Source organism: Ipomoea nil, unplaced genomic scaffold (assembly GCF_001879475.1).
Source record: "Ipomoea nil cultivar Tokyo-kokei standard unplaced genomic scaffold, Asagao_1.1 scaffold1310, whole genome shotgun sequence".
Taxonomy (NCBI): domain Eukaryota; kingdom Viridiplantae; phylum Streptophyta; class Magnoliopsida; order Solanales; family Convolvulaceae; genus Ipomoea; species Ipomoea nil.
The window spans coordinates 934759-958815 of record NW_017617738.1 but is presented as its reverse complement, the minus strand read 5'-3'; the positions used below and the strand labels follow the sequence as shown (position 1 = coordinate 958815).

Below are 24057 nucleotides of genomic sequence, written 5' to 3'. Positions count from 1 at the left end.
ACGAGGCAAAGTGGTTCTTACTTAGCATTTTATGCTAACTGTTTGCTTCCTTTTGTTTTTAACTTATCTTTTTGCAGGTCTGGACTGATGCATGTCGAGAGCGTGATTAGAGGTTGTCGCCTTGGTATAGTCTGTTGTTCTAGAATGACCTTAACCTTTAGCCCTTTCGGTTAATCCATTATTCGGTTATTTATCGGTTAGGAAGGTGTAATGACCGCGATCACCGAATAACCGACACTATTATATATATATATATATATATATATATATATATATATATATATATATATATATATATATATTGTTACGAATAAGAGTTGATGGGGTGAGGACCCCAGCCCAAGAAGGATTGGCCCAAGAGAGGGATCCAAGGTATAAAACATGGGCCAGCGTCGAAAAAGGCCCGGCAAGTGCTTGGGCCGAGCCCAGGAGTCGGCCCAGGCCCAAGCATAGGAGACTCGGTTCAAGAGCCGTTAAGGGAGCCGTTGAAGGCATTAAAGATAGGACACGGTCGGACTGTTATAGATCCATAAGAGCCGTTGGCCGGCCCGGTAACGGCACCCAACGGCTCGACAGTTGTAATTAGCCTTGAAGTCGACCATTAACGGCCTTCAAGTCGATGGGAGGGGAGCCTGCTATATAAAGGCTCCTCCGCCCTTGTAAAGGAGAGAGGTTGATACACGGAGAAGAGAGAGACACTTGAGACTATTGCAAATACTCTTCATTTCTTTTACAATCGTGTGAAAGGTGCATCCACCAACTAAGGTTGTGTTGGACCTCCTTGGGCCCGAAAATCCAAAAACCCACACTGGCGCCGTCTGTGGGGATCGAAACTAAGAGTTGCGTGGCTCTCTGAGCGAAACGAGTCCAAGAAACGACCGGGGAGAGTTCCAGAGTCGCCAGTCGATCGAGAAAGCTTCTAGCATGGCAGGAGACCAAGAACAATTGAGTAACCACGGCAACGGATTGGGGGCAGATTTGAGGGATCAGTTGAACCAGCGAAATGCTCAGAGCCGGGAGAACGAAACGACACCACAGGCTGTGGGAGAACGAAACAACACGACAGCTGCCTCGGGTACTACTCACCCCGGAGCAACTCCACGCGATCGGACGAGCCTTCGCCGAGGCAAGTCGAGAAGTAAGAGAACAATCCGTCTCTCGACCACCACACCGCAAGACGCAACATCTCAGAGGCCGGAAGACCGACAGGAGAATCGACGGGCTGAAAGTCAACCAGTACAGTCCGTCCACTCCAGGCTGGGCCCGAGTGCTGGACGACAGTCGGCGAGAGAACGACTTGGACAGAGGGATCCCAGTCGTGCACCGGCGGGCCCTCGAGATCGAGAAGCCGGGCGCGAAAGAACTCACACTCGGAGAACCAGAACTCGAGCTCGCCGTACAGAGAAACCTGTTCGCAATAATGACCAACCGGTTGAATCCGAAGTCGGCGAAAGCACAGAGTCGACTGGAAACCATACCCGTGATAGGGGTGAAGTAGCGCGCCTAACCCAGGAAGTGAGAAACCTAAAGGAACGGGTAGAGGGTAGGACCAAATCCCCCTGTCGAACATTATTGACCACCTTTCCCTTCTCGACCGAGATCATGACATTCAAGATACCGGGCGATTTTAAGTTCCCAGAACAGGCCATATTCGATGGATCCGGCGATCCTCGAGAGCACCTGCTGAGCTACCAAGCCAAGATGCAAGTCTTGGGAGTCCGGGACCCCGTCATGTGTCGCGCCTTCCTACCCACGTTAAAGGGCTCGGCCCAGAGATGGTTAGTGGCGCAGCCTCCGGGGTCGATTCATAATTTCAAAGAGCTGGCCGACCGCTTCATGAGCCACTACGCGGCCAATATCAAGCCGCAGAAGGACCTAACACATTTGGGCGACGTCCATCAAGAAGAAGGCGAGTCTTTGAAGACCTATCTAGCTCGCTGGCAGAAAGAAATCCAATCTATCGAGGAGGTCGAGGATCAGACTGCGCTCACCTTCTTCATTGAATCCTTGAGATCCAGTCAGTTATACCGAGATCTGCGGGATAACCGCCCGGCTACCTACGCGGAAGCCATACACATGGCCAACAAAAGGGCCAACACCGAGCAGGCCATGAAGCACAAACGTCAACGCGAAGTCGGAGGATCCGCTAGCGGAAAGAAAATGCGAGTCGAGATCAAGGAGAGGCGTCCGGAAGCGACCCGGCGAGCCGAGGCCAGACGACCATACGACAGACCCGTCGTGCACCCCTATTGGCCGGCTCCCGAACGGCCAGTTCATGAGATACAAGCAGTCGCTCCACCTCCGCCGATTGATGACTGCACACGAACGAGGAGACAGGTAAGACCTCTAAATATTGTCGCTAACATAAATCCTATACCCACAGCACGGAAGAGTGCTTTTACTTGAAAAAGATTATGGAGGGCATCATACAGCAAGGGATCCCGCCTCCTAATCAATGGAGGCGAAGGTCAGCAACGCGAGAAGACAGTGATCCCACAGTCGCCGCCGAGTGTAGTCGTGGCAAGCAGCCGGCTACTGAGGAAGATGAGGCCCAGTGGCGTCAGAAGCCGGTTATCAATATGATAGTCGGCGGATCGGAGGGCGGCGACTCAGCGAATACTCGAAAGGCCTGGGCTCGCCAGTTGTATGTCGGGACGGTGTACGGGCGCGATGAAGGCTCGAAGAAGGTGTGCCGAGAGCCCATCACTTTCACTGACAAAGATTTGCCCACGGGAGAAACGCCGCATCGAGATGCTCTGGTTATAGCGATGGATATCAATGGGGTAGTCGTTCGCCGGATCCTGGTTGACACTGGGAGCAGCGTCAACGTGCTATACCTCGAGACTTTCGCCAAAATGGGATTAACCCGAGAACAGCTGAACCCCGTCAAAATGCCACTCGCCGGTTTCACTGGGGACTCGGTGGAAGCAGAAGGATCCATCACCCTGCCCGTAGAAATTGGCAGTTATCCCGACGTACAGAAGCTCAACATGAAGTTCATCGTGGTGAATCTAGCCTGCTCACACAACGCTATACTCGGTCGACCGGGCCTGGAGGATCTAGGAGCATTGATTTCCATTGAGCACCTCTGCCTAAAATTCCGCACACCAAGTGGGATAGGCACGGTGCGTTGCGACAGGAGATTCGCCCGCGACTGCTACCTGCAGGCCTGCAGAGGGATGGGCAAGCGCGAGATGCAGGTCCATGAGATCACGGAAAGGCCCCCAAAGAAGGCGATGATACCTCTCCCTGAGCCGGTCGTGGAACTGGAGGAGGTCGAGATCGATCCCAATCAGTCAAACAGGCGGGTCCGAATTGGGGTCGGCCTCCCTGAGGAAGTGCGAGAATAAGTCATTAGAGTGCTCCGAGAGCACCGGCTGGTCTTTGCCTGGGGTCCGGAGGACATGCCCGGTGTAGAACGATCCATCAACGCCCATCGACTCGCCGTGGATCCTGACCATCGGCCAGTCATACAGAAGAAGCGATATCTCGCCAATGATCGGAGGGAGTTTGTAAAGAAGGAAGTGGGCACGCTGCTGGCTGCGGGCCACATCCGAGAGGATAAATACCCGGAGTGGTTGGCAAACGTAGTTCTCGTACCAAAGCCCCCAGCTTGGCGAATGTGTGTCGATTACACCGACCTCAATAAAGCTTGCCCTAAAGACCCATTCCCCTTACCTCGGATCGATCAGTTGGTCGATGAGACCACCGGGTCGGCCCTGTTAAGCTTCATGGACGCCTTCAGAGGGTACCATCAAATTTTCATGCACCCGGCAGATGAGGAGAATACCGCATTTTTGACACCGGATGGAGTGTACTGCTATCGAGTCATGCCCTTTGGACTTAAGAACGCCGGGGCTACTTATACACGAATGGTAGCCCGGCTGTTCCAAGATCTACTGGGAAAGTCCATAGCCGCGTACGTGGATGACATGCTCGTCAAAAGCCGGGAAGAGAGCAAGCATGCGAGAGATTTGGCCGACTGCTTTCAAGTGATGCTAAGATATAATCTTCGGCTGAATCCTAAGAAATGTGCCTTCGCAGTACAAGGCGGGAAGTTCTTAGGATATATGGTTACCAAGCGAGGCATTGAGCCTAACCCTGAGAAGGTCCAGGCCATCATCAACATGCAGCCTCCCAGTACCATCAAAGACCTGCAACGGTTAACTGGTCGACTAGCTGCCCTCAGTCGTTTCCTGAGCAAGACGGCGGATAAAACTATACCCTTCTTCGAGGCCATGAAGAAGAAGGAAGGCTTCGCTTGGACAACCGAGTGTCAGCAATCGTTCGAGGAATTGAAGTAGTACCTTTCCACGCCTCCAGTATTGCCCACCCCCCAGGTGGGTGAGCCTCTGCCTTTATACTTAGCCGCCTCCCCCAAGGCGGTGAGCTCGGTGCTGGTCCGAGAAGCGGGACGTGCCCAGCACCCGGTGTATTACGTGAGCCGCTCCTTGAAGGCTGGTGATCACCGTGCGCAAGCTAGCGCCCTATTTCCAAGCCCACACTGTCCGAGTGCTGACTGATCAACCGCTGGGGAGCGTCTTGCGGAACCCCTCGTCGTCCGGTCGCCTGGAGAAGTGGGCCGTGGAATTAACCCAGTACTGGATTGAGTATCAGCCACGGCCTTCCATAAAATGTCAAGCCTTGGCCGACTTCTTGGTCGAGTGCACGGCAGGAGAAGAAGATAAGGAGTGCACCGCGGAAGACAGTTTAGGCGAATGGTGGGAGATGCATGCGGATGGAGCCGCCAGTCGACAACATTGCTGGGGCGGAGTTATGCTAATCAGTCCAGAGGGATTCCGGCTGTATTACGCCGTGAGCTATTTGTTCCCAACGTCCAACAACGAGGCCGAGTATGAGGCTGTGTTAAATGGCCTCCGACTCGCCAATGCACTGGGAGTAGAACGATTGCGAATCAAAACCGACTCCAGATTAGTAGTCGGGCAGATCTCCGGCACATGTGAGGCAAAGAACGCCCGGATGGCCCTGTATAAGGAGAAGGCGGTAGAGATGTTAAAGGAACTCGGGGCATACGAAATAGAATATATCTCTCGGATGGACAACGTGGAGGCCGACATATTATCCAAGATCAGCCTGGAAGGAGTACCGGATCACCTCGTTAAGATTTGCCAAAGGGAGGAGCTGAGTCGGTCGAGTATCGAGGAGATGCAATTAGAAGTCCAGCAGGTGACTTGTGAAGAGTTGGACTGAGAGGAAAACCCCGCGATGTTTTGGATCGAGGATATCCGACGGTTTAAGGAGACGGGCGAATTGCCGGAGGACCCAAGAGCCGCCGCTCGGGTTCGACGGAAAGCCCCTTCGTTCCAAATCATCGATGGGCAAATGTACAAGCGGTCATTCGAAGGCCCTCTCTTAAAGTGCTTGCTCAAGCCCGAGGCCGAGAAGATAATGGATGAAGCTCATTGGGGCATCTGCGCCGCCCACCAGGGTGCCCACACGCTCGCCCGGAAACTAGTCGTCCAAGGATACTACTGGCCGACCATGATGCGGGATTGCATCGAGTGGATAGTTAAGTGTGGCGTTTGCCAAGCCTTCACTAGGAAGGACACCTGGCCAGCCACCTTTTACACACCGGTCACCACAGCCATCCCTTTTGCCAAGTGGGGGATCGACTTGTTGGGGCCGTTACCGGCTGCACCCGAGAGCTTGAAATTTTGCGTCGTAGCTATCGACTACTTCACCAAGTGGGTCGAGGCTGAGCCACTGGCCACCATCACCGAATATAAATGCCGCCGCTTCCTCTGGAAGAAAGTGATTTGCCATTTTGGCCTGCCGGAGCATATTGTTAGCGACAAGAGTCGACAGTTTGATTGCCAAGCATTCGCCGACTTCTGTCGTCGACACGATATCCGTCACACCAAAGTGTCCGTCGCATATCCACAGGCCAACGGACAGGTTGAGAACACGAATAGAACTATAGTGGACGGGATCCGGAAGAAGTTGGAGGACATCGGGGGAAATAGGGCGGATGAGCTCGACCGGGTCTTATGGGCTTATCGTACCACGCAGCGACAGGCGACCGGAGAAAGCCCATTTTCCCTAGCATATGGCTTCGAAGCCAAGGTTCCGATAGAAGTGGTCGAGCCTACCCACCGAGTCCGCAGTTATTCCGATGAAGAGAACGAAGAAAGCCTCCGAATTGAGAAGAATTTCTTAGAGGAAAGAAGGGAAGCCGCATGTACCCGGATGGTGGAATACCAACAGGCTGTGAAAAGGTATCGTGATCGAAGGACTCGCCCACGAACCTTCCAGGTTGGTGATCTCGTGTTACGAGACCTGGAAGCAAGCCAACCCACGGAAGGGGGCAAGTTTGCAGTCAAGTGGGAAGGGCCATACCGCATTGCTGCGGTGGTCCAAGCCGGCACCTACAAGCTTGAAACCTTGGAGGGTAGACCCGTAGACCGGATCTGGAACGTCATCCATTTGAAGAAGTTCTACCAGTAGAAAAGGTTAGCCGTGTGTAGGCGCTTGAGTCTCAAAACTTGAATAAAAGAGCATATGAATTACTGCCAACTATCGCTTCGACTCGGCAAGAAAAGATAGGAAACAAGGGCCAAGACCCTTAGTCGTTTCCGAGAAAAAGCCAAAAGGATTCGCCTCGACTGAGGGACTCGGCGAGTATATAAAGAAACAACGGGGCACTGACCCTAAAACGTTTCTGAGAAAAGAAAAAGCCTAAGGAGTCGCCTCGACTGAGGGACTCGGCAAGAAAAGATAAGAGACAAGGGCCCAGACCCTTAGTCGATTCCGAGAAAAAGCCAAAAGGAGTCGCCTCGACTGAGGGACTCAGCGAGTATATAAAGAAACAACGGGGCACTGACCCTAAAACGTTTCTGAGAAAAGAAAAAGCCTAAGGAGTCGCCTCGACTGAGGGACTCGGCAAGAAAAGATAGGAAACAAGGGCCCAGACTCTTAGTCGTTTCCGAGAAAAAGCCAAAAGGAGTCGCCTCGACTGAGGGACTCGGCGAGTATATAAAGAAACAACGGGGCACTGACCCTAAAACGTTTCTGAGAAAAGAACGAGCCTAAGGGCTCGCCTCGACTGAGGGACTCGGCGAGAAGAGATCCGAGATAAGGGCTCAAATCCTTATTCATTTTTTGTGAACTGAGGGGAGTCGCCTCGATTGAGAGACTCGACAAAGAACAAGATCGTTTTAAAAGAGTCCGGGGCCTTAGCTATTTTTGGTTTTAAAGTCGCAAGGCAGTCAAAGGGAGATCGAGGCAAAGACAGTTCGGGATAAGCAGAAGCGGGAATTTTATTAAAATAAAGGGCCCGATAGGGAGGCCAACCTTTACAGAAAAGGCTATCTAAAAGATTAGCCCTAAGCTACGGGGGAGGGGGTGTCGACATCGACCCCTCCAACTTGTTCCCCTGTCGTTGGTCCAGCTGGGAGAACAAAAGAAGGGTCCTCTGCCTGAGGGGAGGACTCGGTGAGCTCGGTGGGCATTGCCGCAGGAAGAGCCGCAGGATCAGCAGTCGTAGCAGGCCTCTCAGTCTTCGGCAGGAGCTCTAACACCGGCTTGAGGCCCCAGCTCTCTGGACTGAAAGAGGAGTCGCGAGCCAGCAGAGTAGAATGAATTTCCGTCTGCGCCTCGCGGAAGCCCAGGCGATAGTCACGCTCGCCCAGATCCAGAAGGTAGTCATCTCCCTCCGGCGACGCCAGCCATTCCTTGCCGATCTCCTCCTGCCTAGCCGCAATCGCCGCCTTCACGTCCGCTTCAAAATCCGCCGACTTCTTGTAATCCTCCACCGAAGTCGCAGCAATAGTCGCGACCTTGTCCACTCCTCCTCCCATTGACGAGTAACCCTCAGCAGCTCGGAGGTATGCATAGCCTGCTCTTCCAGGCGAGCCTCCTCTGTTTGGCGCAATCGAGTGGACAGAGATTGCAGCCCAGTCTTGTACCCCCTCAGTCGCCTGCTCATTTCCATCTGGAAGGTGAGGTTCTACAAGGACGAAGGAGGTCAGATAAAGAGAAGAAAAGAACAGAAAAGACGACAAGTCAGAAACACTTACGCGGTATGATTGGCGAAGCAAGGCCTCGAGGATGTATTCGTCCGCTATTGCGCCAGTCATCTCCACGTCCTTAGGCAGAAGAATGTGTTCAGCCCAGGAGCGGACGAAGGAGCTGCCCTGCCAGATCTAGGCGTCCTCATCTAGCTCGATGCCCAACCGGATCCTCTTTGGGGCCGGCGCATCCGATTGCTCGACTGGCCGCTTAGAGCTCGAACTTTCAGACGGAGGAGGACGCGGCAGTCGGGAAGGCGAGACGACGGGCGACGTCGTCAAGTCCACCACGGTACGTGGTGGTGGAGGAGTCGACCTTGAAGCCGGGGAAGGAAAAGATGAAGAGGCAGCGGCGGTGCCCGAGGCGCGTTGAGATAGTCGGCGCCTCATCTTTTCAGCTCTGTCAACCATCTCTGGAGTGGGAGTCTCGACTTCGTCGGAGCTGGTAGAGTCGGAGTCGTAAGGACCTGTAAAGGGAGAGGTTAGTGTTAGCAGTCGGACAGAGAATGAAAGAGAAGAGAAGAACATGGGAAGAACTACCTAAGGTGGCCGCGTCGTCTGGCAGCAAGCCTCGTTTTGCCATGGCTCGGACCCGAGACCAGTACTTAACGGAGTATGGCCCCAAGCTCTTCAAGAACTCGCCACCCTGGATCGCATCTTGGGTGTAGACGGCGCGCCGAGAGCAGGGCTTGAACAGAGCAGCCGGCCATAGGGTCGGAAAAGCAAAAGAAGAGAAAGAAGGACGAACGAAAAATAATAGGGCTTCCAGTCCTTAATGGAGTCGGAAAGACCCTCGAAGAGTTGTCGCCCAGGACGGGCGGCAACTTGGACAAAGCCCCGGGAGTGTGAGCCGACCTTATTCACGGTGAACAATTATCGGAAAAGGTCTAGATCCGTCTCACAAAGCCACCAATGTCAGAGGTTGATGTAGTAGGTGAGAGTTGGGTACCAACTGACCCGGAACGAGGTTATAGTGACGGAAGAAAAGGGAGAGAAACGGACACGGAGGCAGGTGAATACCCACGCAGCCCTCCGGCCCTAGGGTTAGCCTGCAAACGGCGCGTCTGCCCTAGGCTAGAGTCGAGTGATGGTGACCCGGCCTGCTAGGCCAGAAGCCCATTATAGGCCACGGCCTCTGGACCCACCGGGTCCGTATCGGAAGCTTCCAGAAAAATCCGGTGAAATCCGGTCCATCAGTTAGCACGGGCAAGGCTCGTGAAAAGATTCTAGTCTCGGAGTCGGACAGCCAGATTTGGCGACTCCTTGACAAGAAAGGCCCCGTTGGGGAACCAGAAATCGATCAAGGATACATAAGAGCGAGGAGAAACGAGAAAACACACAGTTTATTCAATAAACATGGGAAAGTACAAGGCCTAGGATTCGGCCGAACGCAGGTTACAAGGGAAAAGTAGATCAGGGCTTGGCTTCCTTCTCCTCTGACGGGCGAGCAGGCGGACGAACCTCCAAGAAGTACTGGGGGCGGAAAGGCAGAGGACTCGGCTCAGGCTCCGGCACCTCGTCTAGGGCGCTCGAAGACTTGGCCAAGCCAAAGAGCGAAGGAACCTCCCACACTTTTTCATCCTCTGGATCCGGGTCATCCACCACCGGTTCCATCTCCACGTCGACCGGCTCCACAAGCATCAAGTCCAGCATGTCTGGAGGCACCACAATCGGGTCTGAAGTCGAGTCACCCACCAAACGCCCTCCATTAGCCAGTCTTTTCTACTTTAACTTCTCCAGTCGAGCATGCTCCTGGTTGCGGATGGACCAGCGGCGATCACCGTCTCTGTAACTCATGGTCTCGCGCTTTTGGAAATGAGAGTAATGTGATTTACGCAGTCATGAAGGGTCCTTATATAGCCCTAAAGAAGCGAATACCCAGGCGGAAATCACGGAGGAAATCACAACTGACATAACCGAGCCGGATTAGATGGGTGGTGTGAATCTCTGTCAGAGGTTAGTTCCGTCAAATCCACTCGGGAAGAGCGAGATTCGCACGCTAGGCTGAAAAGATTAGATTCACCCAAGATATGGGGAATCTTGCAGATGTCAGACTAAAAAAGGCTTGACGATATGGCCGACTCCTCGAACAGTCGGCCGGGAAGATACGAGACAAGCATGAAATGTAGGACAATGCAGAAAAATACCATTTTATTAAAAAAGGAGGGGTACAATGAGTTGGGAGCTTATTACAACAGAAATAATTAAGATGCTCCTAAGTAAGCCCCTCGGAAATACGAAGCCGACCCTGACCGAGGTGATCACTCGCCAGGTGAAGAGGAGTCGCTTCCAAAGAACATCTCCCCCGATGGTCCAGTGGGAGATGGGCAGAACGAATCCCAAAAGGCCGGCATGAGTGGAGGCACTACCGGCTCCTCGTCATCTGGATACGTCTCCAGATAGCGAGCATAGTCCTCGTCATCCATTAGGCCCGTAACCGGCCCGTCCAGGTCATCCAGTGGGATGGAGAAAGTCATGCGAAAAGTCAACTGCTTGGGGACTGCCACCTCCACGAAGGACCCATCCTGGGAAGTCACCCTAGCAGTAGTTGGAGGCGGTGGATTGTGCGAAGATGGAACGGTCTCGCGTCGAGGTGGAGTCGGCGGCCGAGGAGTCGAGGAGGTAGCACCAGCAGGAGACCTCTGAGGAATTGGTCGAGGGGCATTCTTCTTATTTTCCCTCTCGGGCCGGGTCCGCTTCGAAGGTAGTGGGTGTCGGGGAGACCCGAAGTCGATCCGCTTCCCCTTCAGAGGCGAGCGACCCATGGCTGATCAGTGAGACGAAAGGAGGAGAATAAGATGCCATTTATAGAAGCTACGCGGAGCTAGGAGAATCCAAACGGTTCCGTTGAATCCGGGAAAATGGCAAGGAATCTGGACGTTACAAGAGCTATTCAATGCAGGGATCCGGTGATTAAGAAGGCAACCCCGTTACTACTTTCCCAAACCCGGATTAGTGGACCAGGTATGGAAAAGTGAGGGACTAGTTGATGGGGTGAGGACCCCGACCCAAGAAGGATTGGCCCAAGAGAGGGATCCAAGCTAAAAAACATGGGCCAGCGTCGAAAAAGGCCCGACAAGTGCTTGGGCCGAGCCTAGGAGTCGGCCCAGGCCCAAGCATAAGAGACTCGGTTCAAGAGCCGTTAAGGGAGCCGTTGAAGGCATTAAAGACAGGACTCGGTCGGACTGTTACAGATCCGTAAGAGCCGTTGGCCGGCCCGGTAACGGCACCCAATGGCTCGACAGTTGTAATTAGCCTTGAAGTCGACCATTAATGGCTTTCAAGTCGATGGGAGGGGAGCCTGCTATATAAAGGCTCCTCCGCCCTTGTAAAGGAGAGAGGTTGATACTCGGAGAAGAGAGAGACACGTGAGACTATTGCAAATACTCTTCATTTCTTTTACAATCGTTTGTCAAAGGTGCATCCACCAACTAAGGTTGTGTTGGACCTCCTTGGGCCCGAAAACCCAAAAACCAACAAGAGCATGCATGGAGAAGGTGGTAACAAAAGGAGGACTTCAAGATTAATTACTCCATCAGTCAAGCTTCGTGATTATGTTTGTGGATAAAAATATTTGTTGTTAGTTGGTCATGAATGCATGTTTGTTTCATTTGACTATTTCTTACTGCATTTCCTTATGGTTGTTAGTAGTGCCCAATAAATCTCGGATAATTAGGAAGCCATTATTTGTAAATTCAATATTTATTGAGCATGAGAAATAAAGTACAGGGCATTACCCTTTGAATCAAAACTTCCCTGTCTGAACTCTAATTATTCTGTTTCTCCCTCATATTTCTTTTCTGGAGGATTTCCACCCTCGAAAGTGGAACAACAACCAAAACAAAATTACTTCCCCAACAATTTGGTGCTTTCATTGAGAGTTTCATGGCTAATGAAGGCGTACAAACTCGCCAGCGGGCTCTAGAAGACCAAATACAGCAGGTCCGAGAATCCCAACAACGAACGACGGAGGAGATCTGGCGAGCCTTGGCTGATCAAAACCAGGCTCTTACTACTGCCATCAACAATGCTATAGCAGAGTTATCAGTCAGAATCACCCATCTCAATACACTACCTGCCACGTCATCATCTACCTCTCCGGGTGCTGCATCACCACCGGCTCATGCCAATCAAACCATGGTGAACCAGAACACAAATATATTACAACCACGACCTCCTCGTTGCGACATGTCCACGTTTGATGGGACCAACCCATTGGACTGGATATTTCAAGCTGAGAAATATTTCAGTCTTTGGGATACTGTAGAGGAACTAAAAATAGATGTTGCAAGCTTTTACATGGTGGGACAAGCACTTTCATGGTTTCAGTGGATGCATAGAAACCAACAACTCTCCTCGTGGAGGGCATTCACGGTCGCTCTTGAGCAAAGATTTGGGCCTTCAACCTATGTGAATCATCGAGCTGCTCTCTTCAAATTGGTCTAAAAAACCACAGTAAGTGCATATCATTCAGAATTTGAGGCCATAAGCAACTGGGTAAATAACTTGCACCCAGAAGCCTTGTTAGATTGTTTCGTTTCTGGACTTAAACCAGCGATCCAATGTGAGTTGGCCTTACTTAAACCTTCTTCACTTTCTGAAGCTATAAGTTTGGCTAAGTTAGTCGAAGACAAGCTTCGAGACACTAGACCAACATATCATCGTCCTACCACACCCAACACTTGGAAACCGTCCAACACCATCCCTGACTCACCACTAAACCAACGCCAAGATGGCTAGCCACCACTGCTACCACTTCCTCCACCCACAAACCATAAAACCTCCCTACCAATCAAACGTCTTACTGCTTCAGAAATGCAAGGCAGGAGAGCACAAGGGTTGTGCTATAATTGTGATGAGCGGTATAGGCCGGGACATCGCTACCGTACACAACAGTTTCTATTACTCTTGGTTGATGATCCATCTGAGCCAACCAATGTTGAAGAAGAAGATTTTAAGGCGAACGAAGGTGAACCAACCACGATGGAACCCGAAATTGAACCTGAAATGTCCTTGCATGCTCTAGTTGGGTCCATGGGACCATGCACTTTCAGGTTGATTGCAAGCATAGAACAGCATGACTTTACAGTTCTTATTGATACCTGTAGCTCCCATAATTATCTCCAACCAAGGATCGCGAGTTTCCTCCATTTATCGGTTGACACAACCTCTTGCTTCTCAGTAGCAATGGGGAACGGTGAAAAAATTCATAGTATTGGAACATGTAACAATGTGGAGTTTGTTATGCAGGGGGCACAATTTGTTGCTGATTTTTATATTCTGGAGTTTTCAGGAGCAGATGTTATCTTAGGGGTCCAATGGTTGGAAGGTTTGGGGAAAATAATTACAAACCACAAGGAGTTGACAATGGAGTTTGAGCATGGAGGAATTCCTGTTAGACTGGTAGGGAGCCAAACACCTTCTGTTTCACCTATAACTAACCACCAGTTGATGAGGTTGCAGCAAACTGGTGCAACAGAGGAATACTTCATGTTGACTATGCAACCCACGTCATCCTCACTTTACCACACACTATCACCAGGTATCCAAGTTCTCTTATCTCCGTACTCTGATGTTTTTAGCATACCAAATGGTCTACCCCCACATATAGCTTTAAACCATAAAATAACTCTATTGCCCCACTCTATCCCGGTCAATGTTAAACCGTATCGTTATCCTTATTTCCAAAAAAATGAAATCGAGAGACTAGTCTAGGAAATGCTGCGAGACAAAATAATCCAACCATCAACTAGTCCCTTTTCATCACCTGTCTTATTATTCCACAAAAAGGATGGGACTTGGAGATTCTGCGTTGATTACAGAGCTCTTAACGCCATACCCATCAAAGATCGATTCCCTATGCCATCTGTAGATGCGTTACTTGACGAATTACATGGAGCAGTGATATTCTAAAAGCTTGATTTGCGGAGCGGGTATTTTCAAATTCGTGTTCATCCCCCAGACATTTCTAAAACCGCATTCAGAACCCATGAGGGACACTATGAATTTCTTGTGATGCCCTTCGGCCTTTCAAATGCACCAGCAACATTCCAAGCTACTATGAACTCAATCTTCAATCCGTACCTCCGTAAGTTCATCTTGGTGTTTATAGACGATATTTTGGTGTATAGTCGCTCTCTTTCTGATCATATTCAACACCTTACTATTGTTCTTGAAACACTTCGCCAAAATCAGTTGTACGCGAAGCTTGCTAAATGTAGCTTTGGACAATGCCAACTTGAATATTTGGGACATTTTGTATCAGCTGATGGTGTTCAGGTGGACCCGTCGAAGATCCAAGCTGTTGTAGATTGGCCTAAACCAAAGACAGCAACCGAGGTTCGGGGATTTCTTGGCCTTACAGGCTATTATAGGCGATTTGTTCGGGGGTATGCTACGATCGCAGGACCGTTGACAGAGTTATTGAAGAAAGATGGTTTTGCTTGGGGAGAGGCTGCTGAGGAATCCTTTCATAAACTAAAAGCAGCCATGACTAAAACTCCAGTTCTTCGCCTCCCAAATTTTGACCTTCCATTTACTGTGGAAACAGATGCTTCAGGGTGTGCAGTTGGCGCCATCCTATCGCAAGAAAATCACCCCATATCATATTTTAGTAAGAAGTTACCACCTCGATTTATAGCCGTGAAATGTATGCTATTACAGCGGCGGTGCGACGTTGGCGCCCATACTTGTTAGGTCGGTCATTTACCATCGTTATCGACCACCAAAGTTTGAAGCAACTTTTGTCCCAAACCATTCAAACCCCAGAGCAGCAACGATGGTTAACTAAATTATTGGGATTCGAGTTTACCATTGAGCACAAAGCTGGTGCAGAAAATCGTGGTCCCGATGCTTTATCAAGATGGACTGTTGAAGCAACAACTAATTTGATGAGTCTCACTGTTGCCACCACCACATTTCTAATTGAGATTAAAGAAGCGTTGCAGATAGACCCATTTGCGCAAGACATTCTCAAATCTATTAATGCAGGGGAAGTAGTTGACACGAGATTTTCCCAGAAGCATGGCATATTATATTATGACGGTAGGATTTATGTCCCTCAGAGTCTGGGTTGCATGAAAAGTTATTGCATTTGTTCCATGGTTCGCTAGTTGGAGGCCATTCGGGAGAGCACAAAACATATACCCGTCTAGCTGCTACTTTCAATTGGCCAATGATGCGTAAGGACACAAAGGCGCATGTGAAAGCATGCTCGGTTTGTCAGCAAACCAAACCAGAGATTTTTTGTCCAAAAGGTTTAGTGCAGCCATTACCAATTCCTTCACAAATTTGGGAAGATATTACCATGGACTTCATAACCTCATTACCAAAATCAGGTGGGAAATCTGTCATTTGGGTTATCATTGATAGGTTGTCTAAATGTGGTCATTTCTGTGCTTTACCAAATGGTGTGACTGCTCCAAAATTGGCAGAGTACTTTGTCCGTGAATATGTGAGATTACATGGATTTCCCCGCTCCATTGTTTCGGATCGTGATCCTTTATTTACCAGCTTATTTTGGAAAGAGCTTTTTCGTCTACAAGGAACTAGTCTGAAACCGAGTACATCTTACCACCCCCAAACTGATGGGCAGTCTGAAGTAGTCAACCGATGCCTTCAAATGTATTTGCGTGCCATTGTAAGTGATTATCCAACCAAATGGGTCAAGACCCTTCCTTGGGCAGAATACTGGTATAACACCTGTGTTCATAGTTCAACCGGTTTCTCCCCCTTCCAGATTGTCTATGGCAGACCCCCACCACCACTAATCGGCTACTCTAGTGATGGAACTCCTGTGGAAGCTCTCGACAGTGCACTCTTAGACCGTGATGCTCTTTTGGCTACTCTTAAACTGAATTTGCAACGGGCTCAAGCGAGGATGCGAGAACAAGTTAATCATCATCGGCGTGATAAGTAATTTTCCGTGGGTGATTTGGTTTTTGTCGCCAAAGTTCTGTTGCTTGGCGATGTAATCATAAATTGGCTAAACGCTACTTTGGTCCGTATCAAATAATTGCACGTTTGGGGAAAGTTGCTTATAAATTATTGTTGCCAGACACTGCACGCATTCACCCAGTGTTTCACATCCATCTTCTTAAGTTTTGTCCAAATCCGTCTAGTGTTATCCCGTTGCATCCCCCTCCTTCAGCAGATCAATTCCCAATTCCACTCAGCATTCTTGGCCAACGGATTGTCAAGGAAAATGGTAAGAAGGTACATCAAGTGCTCGTCCATTGGGATCATACTACACTTTCAGAAGCAACTTGGGAGAATTGGGATCTTTTTCATGCTTCATTTCCTGATATCCGCTTTGAGGACAAGGCTCCTTTAGATGAGGTGGGTAATGTGTTAGAAAATAATATTTTTGTGGCTCAAATTTATCAGCTTCCAACAGGCCACGTTTTATCTTCATCTTGACCGTGCTGCACGTGTCCCACCATCCAAGCATTTCTTCACCTAAAATTACTCTCTTCCAAGTGCATGCCACATATTTCTCTTATTGTAGTGTATAAATAGCTTACTGCTTTTCTTGTAATAAGCACATCAATTCTTACATACATCAATTCATTGAATTCATATATTCATTCCTTTGTCTTTTTTCCTTACGTAGCATATATATATTATAGTCATTCTTTCTATTCTTTTATGTTATAATATATATATATATATATATATATATATATATATATATATATATATATATATATATATATATATATATATATATATATATATATATATATATATATATATATATATATATATATATATATATATATATATTTCCCTTATTCCTAATTATTTTGTCATTATTTATATTTTCCCTATTATTTAACTTCTATCATTCTCAATTTTTGATTCTTTGTTTCCGCCTTATTCCGCTATATTCTTAACAAGTGGTATCAGAGCCAGGTTTATTTGAGAATTATTTTCAAAGATGTCGACTGTTACAAAGTTCGATATCGAGAAGTTCGTTGGGAAAATTAGCTTTTCTATCTGGAATGTTCAGATGAAAGCCGTTCTAACCCAGAACGGTTTGAAGAAAGCACTAGTTGGGAAGAAGAAGAAACCAGCTACAATGACAGATGAAACTTGGGAAGATTTGGATGACAAGGCACGTTCGACCATTCTTTTGTGCTTGTCTAAAGAGGTTCTACGTGAGGTGGTAAGTGAGACGACTGCGTCAGATTTATGGTCCAAGCTGGATACGCTTTACATGGCCAAGACTCTGGCGAACACGTTACGCCTGAAGGAGCGTCTGTACACAATCCATATGACGGAAGGTACTTCTATTAAATCTCACTTGGATGAATTCAATTCTATTTTATTGGACTTGGAAAATATTGATGTCATAATTGAAGATGAGGATCGCGTTGTTTTATTACTTCTTTCTTTCCCTAGATCATACAAGCATTTCAAAGAAATTATGTTGTATGGTAATAATAGTGACACCCTTACTTTCGACAGTGTTAAGTCAAACTTATTGTCCAAAGAAAAGTTTAACTTTGAAATTAAGTCTGAGGACAAAGGTGAAGGCTTAACTGTAAGGGGTCATTCACTTGAATCAGGGTAGCAATAAAAATTCTAGTTCCAAGTCCAAAGGATGTATGTCCAACAAATCCTGTAAGTACTGCAAGAAACATGGTCATGATGTGACTGAATGCTTCAAGCTGAAAAACAAGGAAGGGAGAGAAAAGAAGTCCGCTGAAGCTAGTGTTGTTGAAAGTGATTCAGAAGGTGATGTTTTGTTATCTGTTAGCTCCGGTTGCAAACGGAGTGAAACCGAGTGGATTCTGGACTCTGGTTGTACATTCCACATGTGTTCTCACAAAGATTGGTTCGTCTCTCTGGAACCAGTTGATGGTGGAGTTGTCTTGATGGGTAATGATACCCAATGCAAGGTTAGTGGAATTGGAAGTGTTCAGATTAAAACTCATGATAATGTTGTCGGGACTCTTACCAATGTTCGGTATATTCCTGATTTGAAACGCAATCTGATATCCTTGGGCACCTTGGAATCTCTAGGGTGCAAGTACATAGCTGAAGGTGGAGTTCTGAAAGGCATAAAAGGCTATCTTGTTCTCATGAAAGCTTCTCGTTCCAGAAGCTTGTACGTCTTGCACGGTAGTACTGTGACATGTTCAGTAGCGGTATTCTCATCGATGTCTGATGCGGATCTCACTCAATTATGGCATATGTGTCTGGGGCATATGAGTGAGAAAGGCATGCATCTCCTGAGCAAGAAAGGCCTCCTTGGTGGTTCAGGTACGGGTAAATTACAATTTTTGTGAGAATTGTGTTTTTGGGAAACAAAAGAGGGTTAGTTAATCTACTGCTACATACCACACCAAAGATGTATTGGAATACATACATTCTAATTTATGGGGACCAACTAAATTCCAGTCTATGGGAGGCTGTAGATATTTTATGTCTATTATTGATGACTTTTCTCGTAAAGTCTGGGTCTATTTCCTAAAACACAAAAATCAGGCATTTTCTATTTTCAAGAAGTGGAAAATACTTGTTGAGACTCAGACAGGTAAAAAAGTCAAGAAGCTCAGGACAGACAATGGCTTGGAGTTCTGTGAGTCAGATTTCAATGACTTTTGTGCGGCAAATGGAATCGCCAGGCACAAGACCTTACCTGGTAAACCCCAACCGAATGGTGTTGTCAAACGTTTGAATAGGATTCTATTGGAAAGAGCTCGTTGTATGCTCTCTAATGTTGATGGAAACGGCGTGATTTTTGGGCCGAGGCCGTTTCTGCTGCTTGCTATTTTGTAAATACATCTCCACATTCATCCCTTGAATTCAAAATTCCAGAGGAAGTTTGGTCAGATAATCCTGTTGACTACTCTATCTTAAGAGTTTTTGGATGTCCTGCTTATGCTCATTCTAGTACGGGTAAATTAAACCCGAGAGCTGTCAAATGCATTTTCCTTGGTTATGCTTCAGAGTCAAAAGATTATCGTCTATGGTCTCCTGATTCTCAGAAAATCATTCTGAGTCGAGATATCACTTTTGACGAAAATGCACTAATTTCTTCCGGAAAAGTTCCCAGTACAGGTGAGGCGCAGAGTACTGGTGAGAAAGTGGAGTTTGAGTTCAGATCTATTGATAGTATTACTACCACGGATGGTAATACTAAAGATGATGCATCTACTAGCGTCGCACCTCTCGTCGAGCCACAACGAGAGTACTCCATTGCTATGGATCGTCCTAGGAGGACAATTAAAAAACATGCTAGGTATGCTAGTGATGATGAAACCAACTTGGTTGTTTATGCACTTTCAGTCACACAGGAAGTTGATGGTGATCCATCCTGTTATTCTAAGGCGTTTTCCTATTGCTAAGTTCACGCAGTGCTTGAGTTTAGTCAATTGTTTCAGTTGTTAATTCTACAATGAATTTGATCCAAGGTGGAGATTGTTAGAAAATAATATTTTTGTGGCTCAAATTTATCAGCTTCCAAAAGGCCACGTTTTGTCTTCATCTTGACCGTGCTGCACGTGTCCCACCATCCAAGCATTTCTTCACCTAAAATTAATCTCTTCCAAGTGCATGCCATATTTCTCTTATTATAGTGTATAAATAGCTTATTGCTTTTCTTGTAATAAACACATCAATTCTCACATCAATTCATTGAATTCATATATTCATTCCTTTGTCTTTTTTCCTTACGTAGCATATATATATTATATTCATTCTTTCTATTCTTTTATGTTATAATATATATATTTCCCTTATTCCTAATTCTTTTGTCATTATTTATATTTTCCCTATTATTTAACTTCTATAATTCTCTAGAGCTAGTAGCATTCAAAAAAAAAAAACTTCTATAATTCTCAATTTTCGATTCTTTGCTTCCGCATTATTCCGCTATATTCCTAACATAATGTTACGAATAAGAGCATGAATGGAGAAGGTGGTAACAAAAGGAGGACTTCAAGATTAATTACTCCATTAGTCAAGCTTCGTGATTATGTTTGTGGATAAAAATATTTGTTGTTAGTTGGTCATGCATGCATGTTTGTTTCATTTGACTATTTCTTACTGCATTTCCTTATGGTTGTTAGTAGTGCCGAATAAATCTCGGATAATTAGGAAGCCGTTATTTGTAAATTCAATATTTATTGAGCATGAGAAATAAAGTACAGGGCATTACCCTTTGAATTAAAACTTCCCTGTCTGAACTCTAATTAATCTGTTTCTTCCTCATATTTCTTTTCTGGAGGATTTACACCCTCGAAAGTGGAACAACAACCAAAACAACAATTACTTCCCCAACATATATATATATATATATATATATATATATATATATATATATATATATATATATATATATATATATATATATATATATATATATATATATATATATATATATATATATATATATATATATATATATAGCTTGTGGATGCTTAGTTATTCGGTTAGCCGAATAACCGATCGAAACCGAAATAATCGATCGGTTATGGAGATTTAAAAAATGTCATTGGTTATTCGGTTATCGGTCGATTATTAACTGTAACCGACCGATGCTCACCCCTCGATGATGTTACTCTTAAAACTTATGGTCGTAGATTTGAGTAGATATTACTGATGTTACTATTTGGGTTTGTATAATGCGTAGACATCTGGGTCTTTTGAACCCTTGTTACTTATTTTGACTTTATGTTATAGTTAGTTTAGCCTTGCAGCTATCCAAGTGTGGATAGTTGCGGCGGTAACATCCCCGCGAATGTTTAAGGGCCTTAACTTTATTCTAGTATGAATGGATCTTTTGCTTAATTCTCTCTTTTAAGTTCATAAATCTTTTAGGCTCTAGTGTTAGATTTGGGGGTGTTACAGTCCAAAAGTCCCTCCTCCTAGCATTTAATCTGGTATTTATAGGAGGTGCGAGGGAACATATGCCAGCCTCTTGACTTGTGTAGCACGTGGAACGCATGCACATGGGAAGGTTAGAGGCGTCACTGATCCCTCCACGTGCCTTGAGATTCCTGACTCTATTGGTCTTACTACTGCTGGGTTTGGCTGAAGGAACATAGCTTAAGGCTCTACGTAGTATAGGTCGAGTTGTCGATCCCAACCTAATATAGTCGGGGTGAAATAATAAATGTTGGGCGTTAGTCGAGTTTAGTCCCTGCTTGATTCGAGATGTTTCACTATGGCTTACCATGGAGGGATGTAGTTAAATGGTTAAGGTCCACATACTTTTCACAAATTGGTTTTAAGTAGGATATGGCAACTAAATAGCCAAAGAACTCTATGGTTAAGCGTGCTTGACTTACAACAGTCACAGGATGGGTGAACAATTAGGAAGTGAGCATAATGCAGCGCTGAGATCTATCAATTGGTATTAGAGTCGAGGTTATAAGTTTGAATTGATGGCGAGGCGAAGGCCGAGTCTTGTCCCGGATGGGATTTGGGCGTAGGTTAGGCCTAGTCTAGTCCCAGGAGGGGGATGATTGGCGCGAAGGCTAAGGACCGAGTCAGGCATGCCACGCAACTTGGCTTGGGGTCAAGTCTAGCCCTAGGAGGGGGACGATGTGTGCAAAGGCTAAGGACCGAGTCAGGCATGCTGCGCAACTTGGCTTGGGGCCAAGTCTAGTCCTAGGAAGGGGATGATGGGCACAAAGGATAAGGACCGAGTCAGCATGCTACTTAACTGGGCTTGGTGTTCAAAGGTTGCGGCAGGTGCTCGGAGGTGGATTGTTGGGCGTTGGCCGAGTTCAGCCCTGCTCGATTCAAGATGTGGGGTTGTGGCTTACCATAGAGGGATGTGGTTAAATTGTCAATGTTCACCTACTTATCACCAATTAGTTTTAAGTAGGATATGACAACCAGATAGCCAAAAAACTCCTGTGGTTAAGCGTACGTGCTTGACTTACAACAGTCACAAGATGGATGACCCACTGGAAGTGAGCGTAATACAGCGCTGCGATCCATCAATAAAAGCCAGGCATTGCTGCCGAGCAAGCCCTCAAGGGTTGGTATGCTCAGAGATAGCTCCACTCAGTGGGTCGCCCCGGTACTGAACATGTATATAGTATGATACTATAGGAACGGTTGGGAATAATCGCTATCAATGTATATAGTGAATTCTTTGCAATGCAACTTTATATTATTATTCTCATAATAATTATTTAAATGATGATCTATAATTTTTTTTATTATGCTACATTTAAGTGTTGGAAAACATTTAGAAACAAAACAGGATTTTACAAACATCTATTTACTATTTATGATATTCAATAAAAGTTTAAAATATGACCAAAGTAGGTTGTAACACAAAATTTGGATATCAATGCACAAATTTAAGATAATAATATTTTTTTTCATGCAAGAAAAAAACGATATGATATTTATCTATATCTATATAAAAACAAAGGAGTTAATATCTCCAATGGTTCTCCAAGTATTAGGGTCTTACCAGAAGTGGTCCTCCTAGTTTAAAACGATCACTAGACGTCCTCCTAGTTTAAAGAAATAATCGCATGTGGTCATCCGTGAGGTTTGCTGTCAAATGGGCATTAAGTGTGAGGGCAAAGCTGTCATTTCACCTATATTACATCCTTAAAGGCTTCGTTCAGTTCACACCTGTAGTTGGGTAAATTGCTCAAAAATTGCAACTGTCTAAGGTTAGGGGATTGAATGTTCAGAAGATGATTCTACTGTGAGTATAATTTTCGTCACGGCTGGAAATTATCCATTTTCCGACCTCATTTCCAACCACCTAAAAAATTGGTCGCAAAAAGTGATTTTTTTTTTTAAATTTTTTCGTCAAAGGAGTAAGTGGTCAGAAAGTGGTCGGAATGTCTGACTACTTTTACTACGTTGGTGCGGAAAAAGAACTCATTCATGAATTTTTTGTGAAGTTAAGCCCAAGAAAGGAAGTGATTATCATCTTGCGAGTCAAGCTACTTCGCCGCTTCACCAATGACGAAGAATGGAAATAGTGTGAGCCTTATCACTTCATCTGCCACACCATCTTGCAGAACATTCCACACGACCTCACAAATCTCGTCATGTGTGTGTGTGGGTCCTCCGAGGGTAACTCGCTAAACGGATTGTTGCACCAAATATAGACCACCGGATGGATGGTAAAGTTGTTCGCCTAGATGGGTGAAATATAGATAGAGTTGTGCATGGAGAAGCCAGGGGTCATGTATTCTGCAATGGTTCTCATCCAGTTGTCTCATTGGGCATTATAAAATTCCTCCCTCCTTGGTTTCTCCATATGCCATTGAGCTTCAACGTTTTATTATTCTTCAACATGCAATTGCTCTCGGGGGCTATGAGATTTCTCGAAAGCGTCAAATCTTGGTTGAGGATGGACATTGAGTGGTGGTGGTGTAGGCCTTGGCATATGCCTTCCATTGAATTCTTCTTGATTTATGGCACTTGTGGATGCCATCTCACCAATTGCTTCTTGAACGGGAGTGTTCTTTGATTTCTTTCTTATAGCTTTTGTGATTTCTAGATTGAGTGGAATTAGTCCTTGAGTTCCCTTTGATCAGGTGTGCATGAACATAAAAGTAGACAAGACAAATGGTCCTTACAACTAAAAGTAGTTGCTCAAGTAATATACAAAGAAACAATAGAAAGCAACGGTAAAGATTGCAAAAAGAAAAGTTGAATCAAGTATCAAACCTTGAAATCCTTGCTTCACAAAACAAGATCACAATGACTACCGTATACCATCCTCGGAAAGAACGCCATTTTGACGTGTTAGTTTTGTGTGGTGAGTGTGTATTACGTGGATGGAAAGGTAAACAATAATGGAATCCCCGAGTGTCGTTCTCTAAGGATGGTAAATTTGGAAACACGGAGATATGTTAGTGAGCGGACTCAAGCTTATCACTTACGGGATTCAAGAAGAGCATTGTAGTGAATTGAGAGTGAGAGCAAGAGAAAGCAAACAAGTAGAAATCAATTAAAAGGAAATAGGTGGAGGATTGCCCCTTCATTGCAATGTGCAATAGTATCTAGGATAGGAGTGTGAGATTGTGAAGATTGTGTG

The 24057-nt window shown here is 46.3% G+C and overlaps 1 protein-coding gene across 1 annotated transcript; it reads left to right on the top strand.

Annotated features, from left to right (window-relative positions):
* The first annotated feature begins 924 nt into the window (after window positions 1–924).
* On the top strand, window positions 925–3350 carry LOC109185061. Its single transcript, XM_019335058.1, has 2 exons — window positions 925–2337; window positions 2433–3350. The coding sequence occupies exons 1-2, from the start codon at window positions 925–927 to the stop codon at window positions 3348–3350; spliced, it is 2331 nt and encodes a 776-aa protein (XP_019190603.1).
* Window positions 3351–24057: the final 20707 nt, after the last annotated feature.

Bases quoted from the DNA above. Each gene is read 5' to 3' on its own strand.
- LOC109185061 (XM_019335058.1), top strand. From the start codon at position 925: ATGGCAGGAGACCAAGAACAATTGAGTAACCACGGCAACGGATTGGGG. The intron at 2,338-2,432 runs GTAAGACCTCTA...GGCATCATACAG, and splicing joins GCACACGAACGAGGAGACAG to CAAGGGATCCCGCCTCCTAA.